Here is a 26,745-nt window from a genome sequence, read left to right as displayed (position 1 = left end):
GCTGGCATGAGGGTCACCGTAAGAGGTCAAAAAAGTGCACAAGGAGCTACAGTAGATTTCTCCCCCACCCTGCAAAAAGTTAGAAATCCTGGGCAGGAAAAAGTAAAGTTCTGCAGTTGTTGGTGCCACTGTGTTTGGGGCCTTTTTAGAACCCTGTTTCGCTCCTTGCTTGGGCTACTGTGAACAAACACAATTTAAAGCATTAAAGGTTTTTCTTTTCTTCTCTGCAATGGAGCTGTAGTATGTGTATTATTTCAAAGTTACTGCCAGCCCTTTGGGTGGGTGTCTTTAGTACAGCAGTGAGAATTGTAATTAGAAGCCAATAAGATTTTTTTTAAATACTTTTTGTTTGACAAAATATGTAATACATTTGATGATTAGGTCAGTATAGAGATTTAAACTAAATCCAGTGTATTTACATTGTTTTTATATTTTTACATTTTCAAAATTCTGTTGCTAATCCACTTACATTGATTGTGTTCTGGATAAATGCTGTATTAAATTTAAAAAATACTGTACTGGAAAACAAATATTAATGAATAATTGCTTATATTACTGTTTAAATTGTTTCTTTTCTGGAAAATGTGAATGGGAGTTTTGTACACACAGGGGAGACTTGCAGTGTTTCCAAACACTGATGTAATATGAGTCCTTTTAAACCAGCTGCTTTCTACTTTTGGTGAGAAAAGATACAGGAAAAGATGCAGAAGGGGACAGGGTATGCTTCTACTCTTCTTTACCTATCGGATGCATTCATAGCATTTCAAGATAAGAGAACATTTATTGATATATATCCTGAATATTTTTTAAGTTGGCCTTAAGATTATCCTCCTCATTTATCAATAATTAAGCAAGTATCTGTGGGTGTTAATTTGTAGTTCTATTTTAGTACTTACAATTTACTATTGAAGATAATTTCCTTTTTTTCCTCACTCGCTAGTATATTTGAGTACTTTCTAGAGAATATTTAAGAAACTGACCTTTGTGTATAGCTATGTAGTTAGATCAGTTTATAATTCTACCAAATCACTCTCAAGTATCTTTGAAACTAAAAGATCAAAAGGTTATGTAGAAATAAAGGCATGGCAGCTGAAGGGTTTTTTTTTAAATCCTAGGCTATAATGATTGGTTAGATGAAACCAAATCTTCTGGGCCAGATAAATTGCATACTAAAAAAAATTGCAGATGTACAGGTGAAGTGCCAGAATATTGGAGGCGGGCAAATGTTGTGCCCATCTTCAAGAAGGGGAAAAAGGAGGAACCCGGGTAACTACCAACCCATCAGCTTGATGTCTATTGCTGGCAAAATTTTAGAACAAATAATCAAAGTATTGGTCCTTGAGCAGCTAGAGTGGATGGCTGTAATTCCTAAGAGTCAGCACAGCTTTCTCAAGAACAAGTCATGTCAGACTAAGCTTATCTCTTCTTTTGAGAAAGTTACTGCCTTGCTAAATCATGGGAATGCTGTGGACATTATTTAACTTGATTTCAGTAAGGCTTTTGATAAGGTTCAGCATGATATTCTTACTGACATGTTGGTAAAGTGTAGTATTACTATTAGGTGGATCGAGAACTGGTTGACAGATTGTACCCAAGGGGTGCTTGTAAATGGTTTGTCATCTTCTGGAGAGGAGTGACAAGTGGAGTGCCGCAGGGATCTGTCCTGGGCCTGGTGTTATTCAACATATTCATAAATTATTTGGATGAAGGAATAGAGGGATGCTTATTACATTTTCAGATGATACTAACCTGGGGGGGGGGGCGGGAGGTTAGCAAACACCCAGAAGACAGAATCCAGATACAGGATGATCTTGACAGGCTGGAAAACGGGGCTAAAAGGAATGAAATAAATTTTAATACCGAAAAATGTAAAGTTCTTCATTTAGGTCGGAAAAATCAAATGCATCACTATAGGATGGGTGAGATTTGTCTTGGCAGCAGTATGTGTCAAAAGGATCTCTGTGTTTTAGTAGACCAGACACTCAAATTGAGTCAGTGTGACTTAATAGCTTGAGAAGTAAGTCACCCATGATAATCATAGTGTTTTCCTAGCACAGCCAGTCCTTAACCTTCTGAGGTAATGGAGAATATCCTCTTTGCCATATCATCTCTATTCTGTAGGCATGTAAGAGACTTTAAGAAGGTACTCTCTAATTTGTTCTTTGGAGATGCTCCACAACTGTGGAGATCAGCAATTCCCTAGTTATGCAAGGAAGTGCCAAGTGAGGCAAACACTGACACATCCCTTCCTGCCCACCCACTCAGAATCCACCTAAGTTATAAAATCAGCATTTCTGTCAGATGACTATCTAGCCTCTGCTTAAAAACTTCCAAATAAGGAGAACCCATCACCTCTTGAGGAAGCCTCCACTGACGTGCCTCCACTGAGGAACTGCTGTAACTGTCAGGAACTTCTTCCAGATGTTTAGCCGAAAATTATTTTGAATTAATTGCAACCCATTGGTTCTGGTCCAACTCTCTGGGGTAACAGAAAATAACTCTGCTCTATCTTCTATATGTCACCCCTTCAAGTATTTGAAGATGGTTATCCTATCACCTCGTAGTCATCTTCTCTCTAGGCTCAACAGAGCAATTCCCCTCAAACTTTCTTCATATGATTTGGTCTCCCAAAGCCCTTACCATTTTTGTAGCCCTCCTATGGACACATTGTACTTTGTCTACATCTTCCACTAGTCGTGGTGCCCAAAACTGAACACAGTGCTGCAGGTGAGGTCTTACCAAAGCAGAATAAAACAGTAATATCACCTCATGTGATCTGGGCACTATACTTCTTTTAATACAGCCCAAAATCTGGGCTGACTCAATCTACCAAGATCCCCAGATCCTTTTCTCACGTACTACTGTCAAGACAAGTCTCACCTATCCTATAGTGATGCATATGATTTTTCCTATCTAAATGAAGAACTTTACATTCATCACTATTGAAATTCATTTTAGGCCAATTTTCCAGCCTATCAAGATCATCCTATATTCTGATTCTGTGCTTGCTACCCACCCAGTTTAGTGTCATCTGCCAATTTAATAAGTACCCCATCTATTCCTTCATCCGTATCATTTATAAATATGTTGAACAACATAGGGCTGAGGACAGATCCCTGAGGCACTCCTCTCCAAGAAGATGATGAACCATTTACAAGTACTCTTTGGGTGCGATCTGTCAACCATTTCTCGATCCGTAGCAATAGGATCCATACCACATTTTACCAGCTTGTCAATAAGAATATCGTGTGGAGACTGATCAAAAGCCTTACTATAATCAAGGTAAACCATGTCCACAGTGAATTCACATAGAACTTCCAAAATTGGATTGAAATATCATGAACAAGTCACATGTGTTATACAGAATGTATGCATCCAAAGATGGCATTAGTAAAGGCAGTCGTATGTTTTTTTAATGTGAATTTTGACAAATATCTTGTCCAGGATGTTTTTGCCTTGATATTGTACTGGAACACTGTACATGTGGCTAGGGATTTAGGGGGCTCTCAGTAACAACAATTTGTTTCGAACAGTATTGACTGAAATATGTTGATATGCATTTTACAACAGAGGCTGTGGCAGAAGTCAAATATTAATGATGATAAAACCCATGATTATAAACCAATTGTTGAAGAGAGCATAGAGAGAGCCAGATAGGGTAGGAAAGGAACAGAACAGGGTATATATTTTAGCACATGTGTAAATACCAATTCCTTGATAGCAGCTAATCTAAAGTCAATCTGAATTTATCATTGGGAATTAATAGGTATCCTCCATTAACAATGGTAAGAGTTAAATATCTAATTTCCCATATTAGCATAGTTGCAATATTCGCTAGGATCAATAAGCAAGCAAGTACCAATGAAAAAAGTGTAATAAATAAGGATCATATACTATGTCATATGCAAATAGCTTAAATATTCTACTATCAAAATATATGTGATTGAATTACAGAAAAAATAGCATTTTCCCCATGTAACCATTAAACTATGCTTAATTAATTAAACTTTTTAAAAAAAGTTCTAGTATAAATCAAAGGTTGTTCTGGGGAAGTCATATTAATGAGCATTAGTCTCTTAATTATCCTCATGGCTACATCACAGGGACATATCCAAGGCTTTTTCTTTGTGTAATAACTTTTTATAAAGAAGTATTTTTAAACTGATCATTAATTTTATGGCTGCAGAAATGAGATGCAAAATTTATGCTGTTGTCATTGGCACGGGCTCAAGGCACCACTGACATTATGCAAGATTATAATAATGGAATAGCTGCCTGCTAATGAGTCTATAGACATTTCATTTGAACATGCCTTGCTTTAGATGTCTGATTAGGCTGTAATACTTTCAATTATGCCAGCAAATTGTACTGGATACATTTACCTGATGCCTCTTATTTCTTTGTAGTTCGGCTTTCTATTACATAGATAACAACTGAACTCTTTATTTATATATATTTTTAGCTCTCTCCCATTTCCAGGTATACTAGTAGACATACAGCACCTGTTGAGGGGACCAAATTTATGACTTAGGATACTAAACAGTGACTCATCCTTCTGAATGAAAGAGTAACACTGAGAAATTCTCACCTGATTGCCTCAGCCAGTAGAGAGTATAGGCTGACATGTAAGACCTTGGGAGAAATCTCAAAACAATTTTCAAAGAAATTGGTAAATTTGGCAGTGTTATAACAAACATTGCATTTGCTTTACTATTGCAGCAATCAGAAGGAACCCCCCCTTCATCATATGAAATTGTCCACAGCTGATGCTTGATTTATTTTAGGGTGTCATGTACTTGATAAAAGTCCTTCAGAGGGAGAAGCTGCCCATTTAATACTGACTTCTGTTAAGGATATATATTGAGTTTTTGCATGCTGGATTTTCATCCTGCTTTTTCTGGTTACAGAGAGAGTGCAGGAGTATCACTGAAGTTGGGGTTGAAGCTGTTTATGATGAGGGGCAGAGGAGAAGGTGCAAAACACACACACCCTCCAGTAGTTAAGAAACCTAATTGTGCTGCCTCACTGAGTGTTCTGTGCCTGTGCTAGTGGACTGAGAAGGGGGGAGGTCTAGATTCTGGTGTCCAGCACCAGCATCTCTTCCTCTCCCAATTTCTGTGGAAAGCTTGTGGGAAGAGAATCTTTTGTGTGCTGGTTATGGACACTAGCTAGAAGGAAGGAGGATGATTACCAATAGTGAACAAGTAAGAAAATTTACCTGTGTTGTCCTCAATTAGAAGGAAAGTGCCATTTGGTACTGTCCTTATTGTCACTAGAAATTGTTGCACACCTCTCTTACTGGAATCTCTAGTGTGGTGCTAACTATTAAAGTATATAAAATGTTACCACAATTAGGCAATTCACATACCACTTATTGTTTGTTACATGACCTTCTAACTGTTCAGGAGACCATATGAGTAAAGTGACAAGATTTTAACATTGGTAAAGCGGGGCACCATTGACCGGGGGGGGGGTGTTCTTGTTTAAAAATTTGGTCAATATGGAGCAACAAAAAGTTTCATAGAATGCATCGAACGCAAAAATAGTACTGTAATATATATTTTTTAATTTCAACATAAGTACAATTTGCCAGGTGCCCCCAGATGTCCCTCCAAAAGTGGGACAATCTGGTCACCTTACGTATGAGCTCTTAAGATGGTACTTGGTAATATCTATGGATATATATTCTCTGTACGCTTATAGTGTTTGCAATCATCCTTGTTTTTCTTACAGGAAGGGGAGGGGGTTATAAAGCAGAGGAGAGGGCTTTCATGCCTTTGCTCCTCAATAGGAGTCATTAGCTTGATTCTGCACAGAATCCAGTAGGTCACATCTTGGTTGTAGTTTTTTTTGGAAGTACAGAGAACTATGAAAGTTCCAGGTTTTTTGAAACCATGGGCTAATAATAATTTGAATTGAAAATTTATACAAATAGTAGGTGATAGTAGGATGCAAAACTTCTCACAGACTATGGAAATGTGTTATCTTAATTGCATCTCTTCCTGCATAGAACTTGGAGAGAGAAATGGTTTGAGCAGGGATGTTAGACATTATTAAATACATTTGAAGCTTCTTCAGGTACTCTTGTTCTTCAGGAGTAATGAAGCATAGTAGGAGCAAATCACCATTGTACTGCACAGTATATTCAGACATTATGAGCTTTTGAAAGGCAGGATTGTGTGGATCCACGCTGGGCTTTGCGTGCAGCATCTGACTTACTGCAGTGCTGTTGAAAACCAGGTTGCGAATTGGAATGGCAGGTGTCAGATGTATTGCTTTCTGGATGGGTGGTAATAATAATTATAATAATAATAATTTATACTAAGTGATGAAGCAGTCTGTAGCCAGCGAGCCATACCGTATGCTCTTTGTCCTGCTTCCATTTGAAATGAGTACTCAGTGTAGGGCAATCTGTCTGTACATTGTACTTGTATCCTACCTCTAGTATCAGTGTTGTATGGATGTTCCAGGGGAATGTACTTTAGCTAATAAAATATGGCAGCTCTTCTATTTATTTAGAGTTCATAGAGGAAGATACATTTTATGTAGGGAGGGCGATATATACAAGAAAGCTAGAAAGAGAGGTCAAAAGCTTCTGATATGTCTGCAACCCTCTCTTTTAAGCAGTGCCTCTGTCATAGCTTGTTGTATCGTTGCATTGCTTCTTTTGCCTATCTGAATCAAGAAGATTGGGCACATCTTCACTAAAAAGGAACACACAATGTTGTGTGGTTTATTTGTCCAATAGTGGTGTAGCTTTGGACATCTACTTCTGCTGTACATACAGGAGAGAGCCTACTTGTGTAGAGTCTTGCATTTGAAACTAAGTTTATAATGATGCTTTTAGTCTATGTATTGTCAAATGGAAAAGAATCTGTTATAATCCATGGTAAATCTTTTGTACAGGAGAATTAGAAAATGAGGAAGAACATGAAGGTCCATGGCCTTTGGCTCCTGACAACCTATCTGACCGGTATGATAAAGATGATGAAGGCCCATCTGATGGTAAGTCATTTCCTTTACCTCAGTAAGCAGTCATTTTGTCAGTTTGTTACTTTGACTGGACTATTTTGTAACTGAGTGGTAAAGTTTTGGGCAAGAGCTAGGCATCCTGAGACATAGGGCCCTTGTTTTCTTGCCTTCCCAAGACCTTTTAAGGAACAGAAGAGTGCTCTCTAGTGGTTAATAAAGCACAGTGAATATCTTCAAAATGCACACCATGTTCATTTGTGCTTCTACAATCAATCTGTTCCCTTTCTTCATTCTGCTCAACCCCAATGGGCTGGACACCAGAATATACTCAGAATTTTCTTTGAAACAGAGTTTTGGTTAATCCATCAGTACCAGATTCTTGCTTTAATTTTATTCTGCTACTTAATGATCTGCTCCTTTTGTTTTGTAAAGAATGAAATGATGTAGCTGATGGATTGGGGGGGGGCATCCTACGACAAACAGAATGAATTCATAAATTATTCATGTGTGTCCTTCTTGTACTGTCTTTTTCGTTTGATTTCTAATTCAAGCCATTTGGGGAGCAACAGTGTTGAAACAGGGCCCCCACCATTGTGAGTGCATGAAAATATCAGCCATACAGTGCAATTTTGTTTAGGTTATTTTGCAGCGTTACTCAAGCGTAAGCCCATTGATATTAGTAATCCTAGACTGGAGTAACTATGCACAGGCTTTTGCACTATCAGATCATTTATGAATTCTTCTTGGAAATTAAAATGAACTCACAAGTCTATGGAAATGGTTGCATCATAGCTTGGCATAGAATTTTACAAAAGTTTATTTACGATGTTTGTCTATGTGTGTAGTCTGAACATCCAGTTAATTCCCAAATGTTAGACTTAAAAGTAAATGATGTTTTTTGCTATCCAATGATGATCAAACTGTGCAGTTCCATCTCTGCCTTGAGGTACCATCGTGGGAGGAAAATATGCTTCCTACAACATGCTTTTCCGCATTTTATGTTATCCAGATTATTCCCTTTGGAAACATATATTGCTTTTATGAGGTATAAAATTATGTCTACTGCAGAACAGGGATAAGTCAAGTATGTGAATAAGTGATAAACCTGCTAACAACTGGTTCAGAATATCGTATTGGTACATTCTTCGAACTCTGTAAATTGTATAACAGTAACTGTTAAGAGTTAATTTTTGTGGAGTTGACTTTATATAATGAAACAGGGTGAGGTCCTGCTTTTAAAATCAGCATTAAAGCAACCTCTTTTGCTGCCTTTTTCTTTTTTATTGCCAAAAGAACTCCTATAAAATGTAGTTTGATTCCTCCCCCCCCCCTAAAAAAAATGATGCACGGAATAAAGACAAAAGGTGCTTTATATCCTAACAAATATGTTGCTAACATACCATTTGCTATGTTTTGGATCTATGGCATATTGAACACCATTACAAAGAACACATGAGATGTGCTTTGTTTAAGGGGGGGTGGAGGCATCTGCATTTATTTGTGAAAATGAACAATGTATTTCTCAACAGTGGAGGTGCCCAGTTGTTAAGTATCCCATCAATATCAATATGTGAATAATTTGTTTAACAAGTTTCCAATTCTATTACTAATTTAAGTAAATATTTCTCACCAGAAATATTATAAAAGTACACAGAAGATTATAATATGAAATGAGCAGTTTCTTCTTGTCTATGTGGTTAAGTATCAGTCTCCCATTCTTCAATTAGTATGAATTATGTTTGTGGATATACTTCATAAATTTTGATAGCTGCTCTATAGGTAACCATTTTAATCTTTGTGTATCGAGCAGATCACTAATGCATCTGTGTATGGGGCAATGAATCAAAGATAACATCTCCCTTCTGATTTAACCTCTTTTTCAGCATTCAGAATTTAAACTTCCCGTTATACTCTGTTTCGCTGCTGAATGTGATTGTCTCACAAGTGAAAGTGTTTACATCCGAAATATTGTTGTTTAGGTCCAGGTATTCAGTTTGTAGTCCGAAGCACTGAAAATATGAAATAATAGGAATATTAATCCAATGAAACATGTTGCCCATTGTAGCCTACAAGGAGAATTAGAATCTCAGTAGTCTTCCTTAAGAGATGGGTCACTTATCTACAGTTATAATCACATCTACAGTATAAAACATTGCCTCTAAGAATACAATTTTATTGGGCGTTGTTTGGCTTCTGATTGTCTGTTTGGCAATTTGTTAAAAAAGACAGCAAGGAATTATTGCAGTAATGTTCTAGTGACCATGGAATGTTGTATGCATAATATGATTTTTTAAATTGCCTTTTCTCTCACTATTGTCTAATAGTTATGACTTGATATAATTTAGGAAATAATTGTTGTGTTTAAGCAACAAATATTCTAACTAAATTAGCACAGATCACCAAAAGTCCTTTTCCCAATTTAGTAGCTTTGGGTTGTTTTTACTTTTTTGGCTGCTTTCTTTAGAATCATGAAATATAGTTTAGGTCATAAATTTTACATATGTATGATTCATGATACTTTTAATTTCTGGAGATTCTGAAAACATCAGCCCGACCAGCTTAAGTATACATTATAAAGTCTGTCTTTCCCTTTGTTTTTTGAAAGTTATTTTCCCCCTCTGTTTCCCTTGGTTCAAAAGTTCACTCAGTTCCCAAATGGCCACCTAATTTTCTAGTTATTCCCTCCAGCCGTATGTGTTTAGGTTTCTTGATGGTTTATTAGGTACTGTAGGAAAGTAGCATAAGTTATATCTTCTAATGAAATTCAAGCGCACTTCAGTGATGCTTTGGCTTTATTGCTGGCATCAGTTAAATAGGAGAAAGGGAGCACAGTGTGGAAACTCCTGAGGTCCAGACACCTTACTGGAAGAAGCACAGAAAACATGGGTAGAAAGAATTTCTAAAAAATCTCCAAAAGGACATCTCAAAAGAAAACAAGACAGACAATTCTTGCCTGGCAAACTATTCCTTGTTGGCTTTTATTGTATTGGCTTGCAGCCTGATTGATAGCAAAATCATAACCCGCTATATGCTAACAGGCAGAGTTCACTTGTAGGTTATTGTGAACTGATAAAGGGTTAGATGGAGTTTTCATTTTCCGAACTGGACTTGGCTGCACCAGATTAATGGAATTTCAATGAGAGACTGGAGTGGTCGCAGCTTTGTCAGAAAAACTGATGGGGATTCTATAGTTATGCCTGCTCATTAATACCAGTTACTTGAAAGGTGTGGTACTTCTCCATACAAAAGACTCCACATAATTGAATTTTGAATGGGATTCTCTCCCCCCCCCTTTATTGATGGCTAAGTTTGTTGTAACATAAATGACAGGTTTGTATATTGTAGAATAGTGTCCCTCATCTTTTTGTTTTTATTATGCTTGTGGTAAAGAGTAGACCTTGACCTCTTGTTAATAGCCACTTCATTCACTTGGAAATCGGCAAAACAAGATGGGGCAGAGGAACAGTTATATGCAAATTATATATGGTTAGTGTTGCTACACTTCCTGTAAAGAGGCAATTTTTTTAATTGGAAGGGGAAATAGCCCAAAATGGGGAAATGACACATTTGTAGTGTGCAGTATTTTTTGAATGGCTTGCTCTTTGAGCTTGATTGTGAGGTAACTAGTGGGAGGCTTATGCCAGAGAATGTTGTCCTGCATACAGACAATATTGGCCACTGCCAGCTGCCGCTGTTTCCACAATTGCATAGAGAAATGCAAGTGGGCACTGGACAGTACATGTTGTAGTGCAGGGGTAGTCAACCTGTGGTCCTCCAGATGTCCATGGACTACAATTCCCTGTCGGCAGGGGCTCATGGGAATTGTAGTCCATGGACATCTGGAGGACCACAGGTTGTAACTACCCCTGGTGTAGTGGGCACCTGCACTGTATCTAGCTTCTGTGTTCAGGAGCATCATTCCAGGTTGTGGCCATATCCTGCTGATTCTCATATATAGACAACGTCTTTGTGAATACTTGTTCAAGGGTGCTTAGAACTGTTCATGTGTTATGAAAAGGCTTGTGAGAACCAACTTGAACAGACCAGTCTGAAACAGAATTATACCCTTCCAGTGACACAGCTCTCCTTAGGAATGCACTGTTAATGTTAAACTAAAGACCGCAGTGGACATGTTTTTTAAATTTTAAAATTCTGTTTGCTTTTAGATTTTAACAAAGGAATTCACTGTAACTTAAATTTGTTTGTCCAAATTCCATGCTTCTTTCTTTTTAAAAAAGCTTTGTGTTGAGGGGGGGCACTCATCATTTGTTTTACTTTGCAAAGTCATGATCTTAATGTTTGAAAGAACATTTTGACATGCAGTATCTTTCCAGTTTGTTCTTCAATTTTATGGTTTATTTTCTTCAGTTTGCTCTTTGTTGCATGTTTTATGGAATCTGATCAAACTTCTGATGTGCCAGTTTAAAGAAATGACTCAAAATTAATTTATGATTCATTTTCAGTCCTTTAACCTGTGAAACAAAATTTGTCTACCTGTTCTTGAATTTGCTTTAGAATTGTTCTGTTTTTTTTCTTTTGGTCTAGTGTATATTTTTGATAAGATTTTTCTAGTGCCATTGAAATATTTGAATATATCATATAAATGTTTTGAAACATTTGCATTTACTATGAAGAGGGATAGAAAGCTCTTTGCCTCAAATATTAAGCAGTGGAAATAAATGCTGAAGATGTACCTTTCTCAATATCTGCTTGTTTCTGAGAATCATGGTACATAGAGTATTCATGTACTGCAAAATGAAATCAATGGACCAGAAAATCAGCTGTGACACATTTCTTATGTGATCTTGATTAAAGATTTTTAGGCAATATGTAAGAAATGAAATTGTTTCTTTTTTGTTGTTATATTCATTAATTCATATATGATTTTTAAGAAGCTATGGATGGACTGGTGGGGTAGATACATGATTCAGCATATATTTTGGTTGGAGTGGGGCGCACTCCTATATATCCCAGAGCACTTATTTACACAACATAGTTTCTGTGATAGTTATCATTGTGTTATCTTGGCATAGCAGCTGTCTATACAAACAGGAGATCCCAATGAGTTTCAGCTGTAGCTTCTTCTGGCTACCTTGGGCTATTCACAGTTTGCTGTAGTTAAATATGTGACTCTGGATAAAAAACAGTTGTTTTGAGGAATCCAAACTGTGATTGATTTGATAATTTATGCATCTAGAAAACTCATCCTGTTTATTGTCACTCTATTTCTTGGCTACTGTAGCATAAATGCAGCTAAATAAGTTTAGCCTATCACAGTGCTTTTATAAGGTCAGTAGTTTTTTAATTGAAGAATCCAAAAGAATCCTGGCAGTGGTCTTTGGACACAAGTTTTCTGTACTGCCAAATTATTTACTTATTTTTGTTGTCTGAGACCTACAGGTCATTGTTGTTTGTGCCCTGTCTCTTACTACCTAGTCTTCTTTACTTGCCTTGTATTATAGCCCACTGCAGAATGTGTGAGACTTGGTTTGCCTTTTTTAAAAGTCGCTTAATGCTGATGGCATTTCAAGAAAGCAATGATGATTCCAGTTGTTCAGCTCATTGCTTGGCAAGAAGATGGAAAAAGAGACTGCAAAAAAAGTCAGTTGCTCAACACCAGTTTAATTTCTAGTTTCTCAATAAAGGATAGAAAAATGGAAAGTTGGAATGGGGAATGGGTGTGTGTGTTTACTTTTCCAGTGTCTCCGAGTTCTTTCCGTTTCAAGTATGTTTCGGCCAAAGTTAAATCCATGTGGAATGTTTAATTTTACACTATGATGTGAAATTCACCTCTGCCCTCTGGGTAATTTCAGAAGTCCTTGTCTTAAGACTATTCTTTTGCATTTTTGAATAATGCTTTGGGAAAAAATAAAAATGCAACTTCACATGGTGCTTGAGTTTTCAAAACAAGTGTCTTAAATGCATTTATCTTTTGCGCAAAATTAGAAAGAGAAATTGCTTTGCCATCCATGAATAAAAATTGTTTCATTATATTAGCTCGGTCAAAGAAGAAAGATCACGTCTCCACTGATGGGAACCTTTTTGCCTACCAGGTGCTTGTAGTTAAGTTTCGAAAGTAATCTAGGAAGGGCTGCAGTTAGTTGGTGATAATTGATTTACCCCATCACATCTAACTGTTCCTTGTTTTCATTACTTCATCCCTTGGGCAGTAATCACAGGATCAAGCTGCCAGTCTGTGGGCATAATTTTTTCCAGTAACGCCATCTGGTTCATTGGCAGTAGAACTTGTGATGACTCCGTTGCTGTTGCCACTGACTTTGTCAAATGGCTAGACTGTTGATTGGAGCTCTTCTGCTACTAGCTGCTAATTTCCCCTTACTATTGATTTTAATTGGTAATTTTATGCACTTTTGACTCATTTGCGTACATGTTGAGAATTCAATGTTGGACGCATTTTGGGAAGGATGGAATACTGTTTGCCAGTAGTTTTCCTCTTTAAACTGGGTTCAGTGCCATAGTTGTACAATGTTTCTGCAACCATTTTTGCCCTTTTTTGTAAATATTGGATAAACCTATAATTAGGAATACATTTGTACAGTTGATGGGAAAACTTGATCACTTTCTGTAATATTTTGTATGTACTTTCATAGTACAATACTAGATAGCAATAATCTAGCCTATACAAATATCTGTGGAGAAATAATGGTCTGGTGTTGTACAATAGTGTGGTCATTGCAAATCATGGCTTAACTCTGGTAGACCCTTTACGCACTTGGAACTTCGCTCCCCCAGCTCCCGTGCAGGAGCACAAATTGGGGGCAGGTGAGGTGCACCAGGCCAAATGCTCCCCCATGTGGATGCAGGAAGGGGTCGGGCAACCTGCCACGACTAGCGTGAAACTCCAGCCTGGAATGAAACCTCTAGTGCATAAACGGTCGTAAAGAGCCTTCACAGACCATGGCTTTGATGAGCAGAATCAAGGCCCTTGGAAGTCATGTACAGGAAGACATCAGCAAAACCTATTTTGTTATCTTTCCAAGCAGGATAGCTGAGAAATGGAGAAACTACATTAACTGTGATTTGTGAGATCAGATGTGAAATGTAACAATAATTAATACAGACATAGTTTACAAACCCACATCAGACCCTGTTTTTACCTCACAGTTTGTGACCAATTCTTAATCATTGCTTAGGTACATTGATGCTGGTTAGGTCCAAATTTGGATATCTGAAGTTACATGTATCCTTGGTTTCCCCCCCTGAGATATGGTAAACATTTTAACCATCTCTTTTTTTCTGGAGAACCCCCCCCCCCCAAGTTAGAAGACTAGGAATTTCACACATTCATGCAGACAAGTTTTAATTTGGCTGTAGAAGCAAGACTTATTTTCCATTGTTCAGGGCTTTGTATTTTATTGATGACATTTTCTGATTATTGCTACAACAAAACCTAAGCCTAAACTTTTTACAGTTTTTCATAATTTTATTAAAGCGATTACAGTATTGCATTATATATAATGGTAACTATGTTTGTCACCACAATGAAAAGCTAATAACTTCTCTCCAGTTTCTCATAGCTTCATTATTGCTTTAAAAAAAACTTTGTTTAATTGAGCCAGCCTCGAAAGCAAATGATTAAGAAATGAATTCATCTGTCAGCTCTGAATAGTATAAATTAATATATAAGCAACTAATGGCAAGAACATCATGCACATGTTTTTATGTCATACATTAAACATATTATGATGCAAAATGATAAGTTTGTACAGCTCCTTGAGATCACTGGAAGACATTACAAAAATTGCTGCTGGAAATGCTAAGTGCATGATAAAATTTCTAGGTGCCACGGCAACCTGGCACCTGGGAACCTCCGCATTAAAGTTGTATATGTTTTTTTTCTTTGACTGTATTAGCTATAAATGTGAATATCTTTCTAGATGCAGTGTCAGTTACAGTGTGGGGCCTGTTCACCCATGAAGGAGTTGGTTTTGATGGAGACTTTCTACTCTTGAAGAATTGTGTGGCCCCAAGAATTCAAGCCTTGGCTATCCATGGTTTAGTATATATGTTTTTCGTTAATGAACTTAGAAGGCTTATAAAATATTATACTCTCTTCAGATGTTTAACTGTATAAATACAGAGTGTGATGTTAGCAGGGGGGAATTCCCATTGGAGGATTGATTGGTTAAAGTACCTAATGAAAAACTTTCATATAGGCAACTCAGATGAAAAGAAGAACGTGTAGAAGGTGGGTTATACTATTGCATGTGATCCTTGCCTTATATAGATTACAAAGGACTCAATACACCTGCAGCTCTACACTGGATTTTAATTGCATTTAGCTGCTGCTGAAAATCCTATTTGAAAATTATAAGATGATATGATATGAAAGAAGAAATTTGTCTTCTCTTTGCTGCTTGCCCAAGTTAAATGGTCCTCAACTGTAAGTGAATATGTGACACATTAAGTAGTACAGGGTGCACAATTCATTATGAAGAAGGAATCTGTAGAAAACCTATCATACATCCCTATCTATATTTATCCTGCTAATTGTAGAAGTGTTCAGTCTAAAGCAATGATATTGCTAAGTTCTGAAGAGGCCCATAAGTGCTTGAGTGAACCTAAGCACATGTGTGTTTGGGGGACTTTGGTGTAGTGGTTAGAGACCCTGCTGTGGAAGCTCACTGGATGACATTGTGCTAGTTATTCACTCTCAGCCTAACCTACTTCACAGGATAAAATGGAGAAGGGAAGGATGTTATAATCCACTTTTGGGTCCCCACCGGGGAGAGAAGTGAAATATAAATGAAGTAGATAAAAATACCACTCTGGTCAGTTGGCTAATCTTCAGAAGTGGTTGTTCATCGGAAGGGCAGGGAGAGAAAATATTTTGTGCTTACCCAGAATGTTACATTCAGCCTTATATATCTTTGCCCACAAGGTCAATTTGTGTGTTTTAGAGTTCAGGCTGTTTGGCAAGAATGTGCCTCAGTGGAAAGTTTATAATAAGTATAAGTCATGATTAGTTATATATCTTTCTAAAATTGCATTGTATCTTTTCAGCTCTAACTAAAACGTGCAGCCTTAAATGTTTTCCTCTAATCAGTTGTATGGGATACTGCCAAGACAAAGAAATGTATGCCATTGGACCCCTCCCCCCCCCAAATTCTGCAGAACTGTTTGTTTTATTCTGATATGGAGATCAGGATTCTAAAGCATTTTTCTTCAGAATCATAGGGAGCTCTGTGACCTTTTGTGGCAAATTATGTAGAAAGAAAATATTTATATTCATTTAAAATAACCTCGGCAAAGAAATAGTCTCATTACCCAGTTTGATCAATTCCTCGTAGCTTGAGCTGCAGCATGCGGCTGTTGCCATTGGGTGATGGAATACGCCGAGAAGTAGCTAATGGTGATGGTGCTCATCAGGACAGGGTTCAGCCAGCGGTCAGCGACAAATAATTCAAGACTGTTTCTAAGTTTGTGGCTGGTGGAATTTGCTTTTCGCCCCAAGCCAGCAGCAGTGCTGAGCTTGGGCTATTTGATTACAAGAGGAGGCATATTTGCCTCTTAGCAACTGCACATTTTCACAGCCGATAGGGCTTGTGCTGCCTGCAAAGGGTCCTTCCCCCCTTTGTGCGGGTGGAAGAATGCTTTATTGTCGACTGACATGCAAAAGACGCCTTAGCTGTTCCGTAAGGGTCTGCAGCCCAATTTCGTATTTGTCCATTGTAGACTTCTAGTGGTTGTATTGTTGCTGTAAAAATGCACGAGAGAAGGATGTTTCCAGTCTGACTATTTGATTCAGTACACTTGCCACATAACACAAGTTAGTATTTTGAATTTATCAATAAAAATCTGTCTCCTCTTTGCACTATTTGAATTCTCTATTCTGAGATTAACCTTCTCAATTCAGGAAAAGATTTTTTATAGTTCCATGTGATGATTTTTAAAGCAACAATTCACTCCTCTCCAGCCTCAATAATATTGCATTAATGCTTTGGCTAGTATGGTAATATGCAAGGAATTTACAATACTCTTCATTTCCTGTGGAAATGGAGCCTGTGAGAGAAAACATGTCAAGAAACAAAAGTATTTATAACCCAAATAGTTAAGGTACAAGTGAATGAAGGTGGCTTGGAAAAGATGCTTTGAGTTTTATGACTTCAAGAGAGCCACATCAGGGAAATCTCACGCTGGTTTTTATGGTTTTATGGCTTTCTTTGCTCCGGGGCTGTGATGGGCGTATTCACAGTCACATTTTAGCAAAGAACTTTTGTTTGAACAATGTACTATTTTAAAATTAAATAGCTTGTAATATGGGAATGGTTTGTAGTCATATAGTCTGATATTTAAAATAGAATTGTTAAGCTTTTGGATATATTGATCTAGAAGCTCTTGTTTTAAATTAAATCTTCAATACCAGGATCTCAAATCTATGTATATTTTCCCCCTTGGCAGACAAAATTCTACTCTGGTTTGGGAGATTTTAAAATAATAATTATTACAGTAACCTTCTACAGAGCTGTCCAAGAAGACTTTTGCCATTCTATAGTAAGAATATTTTCATGGCCATGTTATATATGCATAAAGTGCTACTTATTTATTTCAGAAACAAAAAAGTAGAAATGGTGGTAGGTGTATATTCAGTAGTATCTGGTGCTGAAGTGATGCACTATTTTATTTATGAGTGCATTTAAAACATCTTTTAGTATAGGGACAAAATAGTTCAGCTGTACCAATTCCCCCCCAAAATTATTACTGGAAAAAATAAGGGAAGCGTTATGTTAGATTTGGACTATACATGTCATGCACACTAAAACTCACATTTAAAAATGTTGCAGAATATTAATTTTTTTAGTATGCCAATTTGGAAATATTTATTGTTTATATTATTATACTATTAAACAAGACTATATATATATAATTATATTCTAGAATATTTTTTAAAGTTTGTTGGAAATTCCTTTTTTGGAGTGCTCTCTTTACAAAGGAATATAGCATAATTCAGAGAAAGTTTTCTTTGTGTGGTAAGAAGTTCTTTCTATTGCTAATTAGTAAAAACTAACCATTGAGTTATTCACACACATGCCCCTGGGCACCAATTAACTTTCACTTTCATGGAATGGTAGTACATTTTCAATCCTAAATCTATTAGTAAGTAATTTCTTAGTTGAGAGCCTTTTCATGCAACTGAAGCATTTTTAAATACTGATATTTTGTATTCTCCTACCTGGGGTGGCTCTCATTGCATTAGCACCAGCTGCATCTTGAGTAGAACACAGAATTCTGTCCCATTTGCATTGAAGAACATTTTAAGGAACATATCTCAAGAGAAAAAGGATTTTCTTTTGATAGATCGACATATTTATCCAGCGTAGCAAACTATTTATGGCATTAGTGTTAAATCCCCAGTCTTGCTAATCAAGCTTTCCCCCCCTTAAATTATCACTAAATTTTCTTAAAGGCACCCTAAATCCTGTTTACATGCACACTTCCATCCTTTGAAGAACCTCTTACATCATCTAATGGTTGTGTAAACACCCCATATTGACTTTATATATAAAATTATTTTAGAAGTAGGAAGGAAGGATATTTGTGTTACTTCTGTGACTTTCTTCAATGAACTGTTGCCCTGAATGTACTAGGACCAAGCATTTGCAGAAGCTTCTGTATCATAGTGCAAGAAGCTTTGTGTAGGAAATTCCTGGGGGTTGGATCTTTGAATTCAGCACTGAGTACTGCAGGCATACTTTCTGGCAGTGGATTGGGAACATTTGCACAAAACCAAACAGATGGTCAGCTTTGATCACCTGAGGCTATGGATCTGCCTCCAACAGTGGCCAGTACAACTGATAGTTAATTGTGCTGACTTTGTGGTTAGGTTAGCAAAGAGGAGCAGGCACAATGACCAGTGATGCATAAGATAATATCTGGATTAGTGCTTTACAGTTTTAATTTTATATCATGAAAAATTGGTGTATCTTCTTCCTGGGTTCCAAGCTGCCACCAGAACTATGATGTCACTTGGGGAAGCTACTGGGCCATAGGGAGATTTGATGTGGTGCCTTTCTATGCTAGAATGGGTTGTCAATTAATGCAGAAGGAGCAGGAAAATGTAAACGAATCTACATTAAATCTGAAAAGCCAGATTGGAATATGAGCATCAACCGTGCCTCTGGATGTGTTTGTGCTAACAGACTGTTCCTGCTTGATAAGAATAGGACTGAGGGAAGGTAGAGCAAACCCAGCTACAAGTAAAGAAGCAAAGCTGCGGCTTGAACATGATTGGCTATAAGCAAGTCAATGAAGGAGGAATATGTTTCTCCATATGCCTTTGTCATAAATACATAAATAAATAAATTTGATATTTATACTCTGCTTTTCTCCCAAATTGAACCCAAAGCAGCTCACTTCATCATTGTCCTTCTCTGCTCCTCTGTTTTATCCTTTTCTCTTCCCCAAGTTAATGAAGTCCAAAATCACATGGTCACTACTACCAAGGGTGTCCAGAACTTTTACCTTGTCAACCAGTTCTTCCCTATTGGTGAGAATCAAGTCTAAAACAGCAGACCCCCTGGTTGCACCTTCCACTTTCTGGGAAATGACATTGTCAGCAAGACAAGTGAAGAATTTATTGGACTCTTCATTTACAGCAGAGTTGATCTTCCAACAGATATCTGGGTAATTGAAATCTCCCTTGACCATTAGGTCCTGTCTCTCTGAAAACTTTGTAATCTGGTCTAGGAGCATCTCATACTAGTTCTCTGCCTGTCTTGGCGGTCTTTAGCTGACTCCCAACATAGTACCACTATTATTTCCTACTCCTTTCATTTTTACCCAAAGACTCTCAGCTGAACTCTCATACTCAGACATATGTATTTCCTCACTAGTATATACATTCTTAACATAACATATAGTGCTACTCCTCCCCTCTTCTTCTCTCCCTTTTAAATAAGTTGTACCTCTCAATCCTGTTATTCCAGTTGTGTTATCCCACCAGGATTTTGTAATGCCAGTTGGATCGTGGTCCCCTTCCTTTATTAGGACTTCTAGCTCATCCTGCTTTCCCCCCATACTCTGTGCATTAGTTTAGAGACATAGTTATCCTTCATACAAGTACTACAGGGTTTTAGTTTTTTAACTTTCCTGTAAGTTAATAGTTCCCTGCATATGTCCCATTCCTTTTAAGTCTGTAGTGTTCCTATCTGCGGTTATCGTCGTTGAACTAGGCTTTGAATGTACATCTCACTTTCCCATTGGACTTAGTTTAAAGCCCTCCTCACCAGGTCCACAAGACTCTTCACAAAGACATTTCCCTCCATCCTTATGAGGTGCAATTCATCTCCCGATAGAAGAGCCTCATCACAGTAGCATTATCCATGGTCCAAAAACCCAAACCTTTCCTGATCGCAGGGATGATGTAGCCAGTCATTTATTTTATTATTTTTCTTTCCCTTCCTTAGCCGCAGCCATTAACAGGAAGAACCAATGAAAATACTACCTGCGCTCCCAAGTCCTTCACTTTTCTCCCCAAGGCCAAATAGGGGAGAAATTCATATGCTCCACAGTGCTCCACAATGCTCCACAGTGCACCGGAAAGTATCATTTGTTCCCACGAGAATGAGCAGGAAGGGATATCTGTCCTTGGGCTTTCCCAACATTTCTGTGTGATGGATTATGTCTCCCATGTCCTGCTGCTGAATAAAGTTTGAGTCCAGTAGCACCTTTATATCCAATTACGTTGTATGCATATGAAAGCTTTTTGTCTTAAAGGTGCCACCTGACTCAACCTTGGTGCCGCTGCTTCAGACCAACATGGCTATTCATCTGAATCTGCTCCTGAATAGTTTTACTAGTGCCGACAGAAAAAATCATTTAGGAAGCAGTTACTAGAGTGGAATACAAAGGCAGTTTGAAAATGGCCTGGGACAGGTTACAACTGTTCGTGCAAGAATGCTTGGGAGACCCACTTCCAAATCTGTAAGGCAGGCAGACTGCTAGGCTTGTCCATTGTTTCTCTTTGCAGTGCCTTTATGGTTCATTCTGCCAGCTTGGCGTAGTGGTTAGGAGTGCGGACTTCTAATCTGGTGAGCCGGGTTCGATTCTGTGCTCCCCCACATGCAGCCAGCTGGGTGACCTTGGGCTCACCACAGCATTGATAAAGCTGTTCTGACCGAGCAGTAATATCAGGGCTCTCTCAGCCTCACCCATCTCACAGGGTGTCTGTTGTTGGGAGAGGGAAAGTGAAGGGGAAAGTAAGCTGCTTTGAGACTCCTTCCGGTAGAGAAAAGCGGCATATAAGAACCAACTCTTCTTCTTCTAGCTTGACCATAATGGCTCTTCCGACTTGTGCTTATTTCTATTAAATTCATTTGGGTTTTGATTCCTGCTTTCTCAAAAGAAATGCTAAAATGTTGTTCTACTTAGAAAAATATTGCTAAGGGCAAGCATAATAGATGTCTGTAAAATAATGAGTAACATGGAGTGAATGAATTTAAAGAGGCCTCTCTATTAAATGTAGAATCTAGGGTTATTCAAGTTTGTTGGTAGAAGGTTTAGGATTGACCTGAGGAAATCCATGTTCCTGCGCAATGTAATTTACTGATGGCATTCATTTATTATAAATAATGGTGGTAATTACTAACTTAGTAGAACTTAAAATGGATTGAATATATCCATAGAGGAGAGGCCTTGCAGCTAGCTATTAGCTAGTATGGCTCAGTGGAACTTCCTATGAGCCATTAATACCAGGTGATGCAGACAGTCTACAAGTAGGGCATGAAGAAGATGGACGTCGTTTCATACCCTACTTGTGAGGTCCCAGAGGCCTCTGACTTGCCCTTGTTAGTGTGCTGGACTAGATGGGACCTGGCTTGTTCCATTAAGGTAATTATGTGAATATCATTGAAGTTACACCTGCCTCGAATGCTCTCGACAAGGTCATTAACCTAGATGGGGAACTAGTTTTTGTAAGTAGTGCACCCTTCAAGTGATATATAAATTAAAGCAATGTGGGGGGTACTATCAAATAAATGAACTTGTACATAGGATTATGCAATCAAAGGAAAGTGTTCTTTTTATGCAGTACTAGCTACACTTGGTACAGGCTGCTATCTGAGACACTACAGCTATGGAAACCCACTGAATGCCAGTTTACAACCTTATATGTAGTAGAAACTTTTTGACATACCCTCTGTTGTTCTGTCATGGCATCGTTGGAGATTTTTTTTTACATTCACATGGGAGGAATGAAATTACCATGGGTGTAGTGGAGCAGTGTAATGTATTCAAGCATTGATATAGACAGAATGTAAGGAGGGAGTTGTGAGGGAAGGCTACTGCGCTTTCAAACTCTGCTGCCTAAATCCTGGGCTGATTCTGCACTTACTTTGTTTATTCCATTGTGGGTCCTGCTGAGTTCAGATCAATTGGAACTCAGATCTTTCTCCCCTCCCCCCATTGAAACAGAAAAGTGTTCTGCATGTGATTAGGGATGTGCAGAAGGGGGGGGGAGCCAAGTGCAGCAGGAGCCTCTTTATTTTTTTTCTTGAAGGGGGGAGAAGATTGGAGACAGCAGAGGAGGGGGAATAAATCTTTGCTGAGAGAAGTTAGGGCTTCCCCTTTATAGGAAGCTTGCAATTTGGGTATGGGCTTTTCTACAGCATTGGAAGCTCGGCAGCAAGTTAGTTCAGGACAAGCAGACAGCTGCACACTTCCTCATGTCAGTTTTTCAAATATTGAGGGTTGTATCCACTCCAGGATATCGTGGGGGAAAGGGTCACTCTGGATCAGTCATGCTTGTTGCAGAGGGAAAATTTAAATCGGCCAGAATCAAAATGGAAATTGCATTCATTGTAGATGGCAGGGATTAAATCGCCTGGGGATTGGATTAAAAGCTTCATGCAGATTCAGCCCTGGACTGGTACATCATGCCTCTGTTTAAGGACAAACAAGAGGGGAAAAAAGAATCTGTCTAATGGCTTAATCAAATAATATTAGAAATATAAGAAAAACTACTTAGACACCATTTTGGCTGAGTCCGTGTGGAAATTATAATAAAGAGATAACAGAGACTCTTACATATATTTCCAATATTATTTGATTAAGCCATTGGAAAGATTATTTTTCCCTCTTGTTTGTGTTATTGGGATTGTCCACTTCCTTCTTGCAACATTTTCTGTTTAAGGACAGGCAAGAAGAACTTTATCTTTGGAGTATGCAGTAGGTTGGTAAAATGTAGTGGTCTGCTTCTAGACAGTTTGTGCTCCACACAAAGGTAAAGTATACTTACTATATTTAGGTAATTGGGAAAGTGGGAAAATTTCCATTTTTGATGGCGCAGAACTGTTCTGTATAAGTGATCCAGATCAAGCAAATTATGCATGTATTTGTGGGGGTTTTCCCTAGTAGGTCTACCTTTCTTTAAGATTTTTCTAGGCTTTGCATATAAATCCAAGATGACTTTAGTTTGCACAAGAGTTTTTGCAGCTTCTTGTTCCTGTAGCAACATGGAAACTGCCTGAGAAGCTTCAGATTTTAGGACCTATGTCAGTGTTAGTAAATGATATTTTCTTTCCACTCACATTTCTTTGGATCCATGCTAACCACAACCATCTCGCAGAATGTTTAAAAATCAACCATGTCATGGTTACAACGAAATGATCTCTGATTTTCACCATGATATAACTACCACATGCTACATTATATTTAGTGTCTGAATCAATTATGTTGACCTTGTCAACAAATTTATTTTTAATTTTCTTTCCTTGTCACCAGACAAAAGCCAACCAACCCATAAACAGTCATCCAGGCAAACAGAGGCAGGATAATGTCATAATGAGTTGAAAGTGTGATTTCAGAATAGCCCATATAGGGAAACAGAGCTATCATATGGTGATACCACACATTAGCTGGGTTCTACTCTCCCTGATAATGTCAGCACTTCATCCTCCCTTGAAACAGAATCTTCTCTAGCCAGGAGATGAATCTGCTCTGCATGTTGGCTTTTGGATCCCAGCCGCTCATTCAGTTATATGCAATCTCTGATGTGCATATGGAGCTCCTAGTGGTGAGTTTTCCAATTACTTCCTGGATGGGTCAGGTCTGGAGAAAGGAACTGAAATCTATAAGAACAGCTGAATTCTGTGTGCATCTTGGAAGTTTTGCACATAGGAAAGTGGCTGAAGCCCAGTGGCTTTCTTTTGAAACCCAGGAGAAACATTTGGGTGACTAGCTGGTTGGAGCAAGGAAGACCTGACAAGTCTCCAGGCTCTGTTTGTGTCTGGTTAACACCCCTCTCCGTTCTCTACTAAGATGACCCATCTATAAGAGTTTGTGGACAATGTAAGAGTGAACGAAACAGATGCGTGTTGAAGGAGCATAAAATTGCCACTGTCATATGGTAAATGGCTGGCAGAGGCTAGACTGTTTCCTTTTCTAGGAATTCAGAGTTAATTTACATACTGATAGGGTAGGGACAAGAAATGTACTGTTGAAGCCATCAATAATAGAAGTGATCTGGGCACACTCTAGAGGCAGGAGTAAAGACTGAGCCAACTTGATCCTGTTATTATTCCAAAGTGGCACAATTGCGATTAGTCTGAAACGGATTCCTTTTATGAAAGGGGGGATGGGGGGAGGGAGAAGCAGGGAAACTTCGTAAAAAGCTGCAACACATTTTTCTTACAAGATTATCCTCTCATTCTGTTGATTAATGTCTGAATGTAAGAATTTGATGGAAGTATTTCACTATTAAATTCTGAAATATGGGAAATCCTAGCAAACACTTCCAGATTGCCTTCTGTCTGTCTCTCTTGCAAAAGACTCTTAGTTAAATGGACCATCCTTAAATGATGTCATTAGCTCAGATTGAAAAGACAATGCCTGCAGGGAAATAATTTAATTGTCTTAAAGCACTCCTACTTTTTGTATGCAGATCTCAAAGTACTTCTTCCTGTTTAGCTGATAAATTATCTAAAATTTTCTTCTTTCAATTTTCTGTCAAATTGCTGAAAAGTCATTTCAACTTTTATTGAGTTAAGGATTATAAGAGATTCTCTCCTTAACTATAAGGCTTATGGGAAACAGTTTGTGTCTGCCTGTGCGAAAGGTTAACAAAGTTTCCACATTCTCCTTCTATGCTTGCAGTAGAGAGATGCTGTGAACTTCAAGATTTGTGGGAAGCATTTGTGCTGGAGATGTCACTGCCCTTAAAATTCGGTAGTAGGATTTCTGATTAGAAGGCATGTCCACATGTTTTATCTCTTGCCACATGTGACTTGTGGCCCACTTTTTCCTCCTGGGTTGCATATATTCTTATGTATTATTTATTTATTTATTTATTTATACTTATTGCCCGCCACTCTCATAATTGGCTCATGGCGTGTTACAACAGTCTGTTAGAAACCCCATTAAGACACATATGGACATTCATTAATACAGACTCCTAAAAAACAGACTCCTGAAACAATTAAAAAGCCATGGTGGTCAATAACCCACTAGCCCCTCAAGAATCTAATATAGGAGTGTTTACCTTTCTATGTTTACCTATGGCAATGGGGTCCCCAGACGTTTTGTTCCTGAGGGCCCCTTTGGAATTTTGTTACAGCATGGTGGGCACAGGCACAAAACGGCTGCTGCAGAAGGCAGGGCGAGTGACAAGACAGGATGGTGTTAATTATTCCCCTCCCTTCTTCATCTGAGACCACCTGAACTGGTGCCAAAGAGAGTACAGGCCAGTGGACAGAGACATGAGCCCCCCAACAGGTATCCAGGAACAAGCTGAACCAGGTGACCCACTGTCAAGGTGGTGGATGCTGGAGCCAAGATTCCTTGCCTTTGCGTTTTCCCCCAGCCTGTTGAAACATTTTGGACTCTGTGACTCTTCCCCTTACCAACACTGCCAATCCAAGAAATAAAGGCAACTGGGAATGTGTACTTGACTAGGTAGACCCTGAAGCTTTTGGGTGTAAATTATACAGTAGATTAATGTGATAAAAATGGTTATTGCTCCCTGATTTGCTGCCAGCAAAATTTACTAGAGAATAAATAATCTTGCAACTTGTATTCATAAGCATCTTCAAGTTTTCTTAGCTGATGACAAGCTACTGATAAGTTACTTATTTGGCAGCTTTTTTTTTTTTGCCCTTGTTCAGGTTTTGTAAAAATCTGATTAATTTAGTAGAATTTATTTAATTTGGATTATTTTAAATATAAACTATGTTTGAATTCCTGTGTATGTATATGAATCCAAATTGTCACCAATCTATGAAGGCAAAGCTGCCACAGTTTTAAGTACTTCATGTTTGTGGTTTAATTTGTATACTACTCTTATAGTTAAGCATCTTCATGGAGTAGAAGGAACTGGCATAATCATAAAATGCAATTGTAACGACATTGTTATACTGCCACAAACACAAATTTGGAATTTTCTCAGGATTGCACTGTACTTCTCGCCACCCCCCCCCCAAAAAAAAGAAAAACACATTTCAATAGTGCTCTGTTTTTCCCCCTGGTATACTACTTCAGATGCCATTATTTCTATGGCAGAGTGTTATAGTGAGGGCCACGATGTAGTAAGGACCACAGAAATAAAGATCTTTAAAAGGGGATTAGATAGAATGATGATGGGGGATAGGTCTGTCAGTGGCTGCTACTCATGGTGATTGAAGGGAACTTGCACTTTCAGAGGCACTAAACCTCTGAATCCCAGAGCCTGGAATCAACATCAGGTGAGGGTCTCAGCCTCTATGCCCTGCTGTTGATCCTCTAAGCAGGGGTAGTCAAACTGCGGCCTTCCAGATGTCCATG

The 26,745-nt window shown here is 38.2% G+C and overlaps 1 protein-coding gene across 1 annotated transcript in view; it reads left to right on the top strand.

Annotated features, from left to right (window-relative positions):
• The window catches only part of SKAP2 (src kinase associated phosphoprotein 2), a 122,193-nt gene that overhangs the window by 11,809 nt on the left and 83,639 nt on the right, over positions 1 to 26,745 (top strand). Inside the window, exon 4 of the mRNA XM_077304575.1 lies at positions 6,907 to 7,005. Coding sequence (XP_077160690.1) covers positions 6,907 to 7,005 — 99 coding nt within the window. The remainder of the gene's footprint in view (positions 1 to 6,906; positions 7,006 to 26,745) is intronic.

The sequence above is a fragment of the Paroedura picta genome, chromosome 11, assembly GCF_049243985.1.
Source record: "Paroedura picta isolate Pp20150507F chromosome 11, Ppicta_v3.0, whole genome shotgun sequence".
NCBI classification, from domain to species: Eukaryota; Metazoa; Chordata; class Lepidosauria; order Squamata; family Gekkonidae; genus Paroedura; species Paroedura picta.
This window is presented reverse-complemented; position numbering and strand designations above follow the sequence as displayed.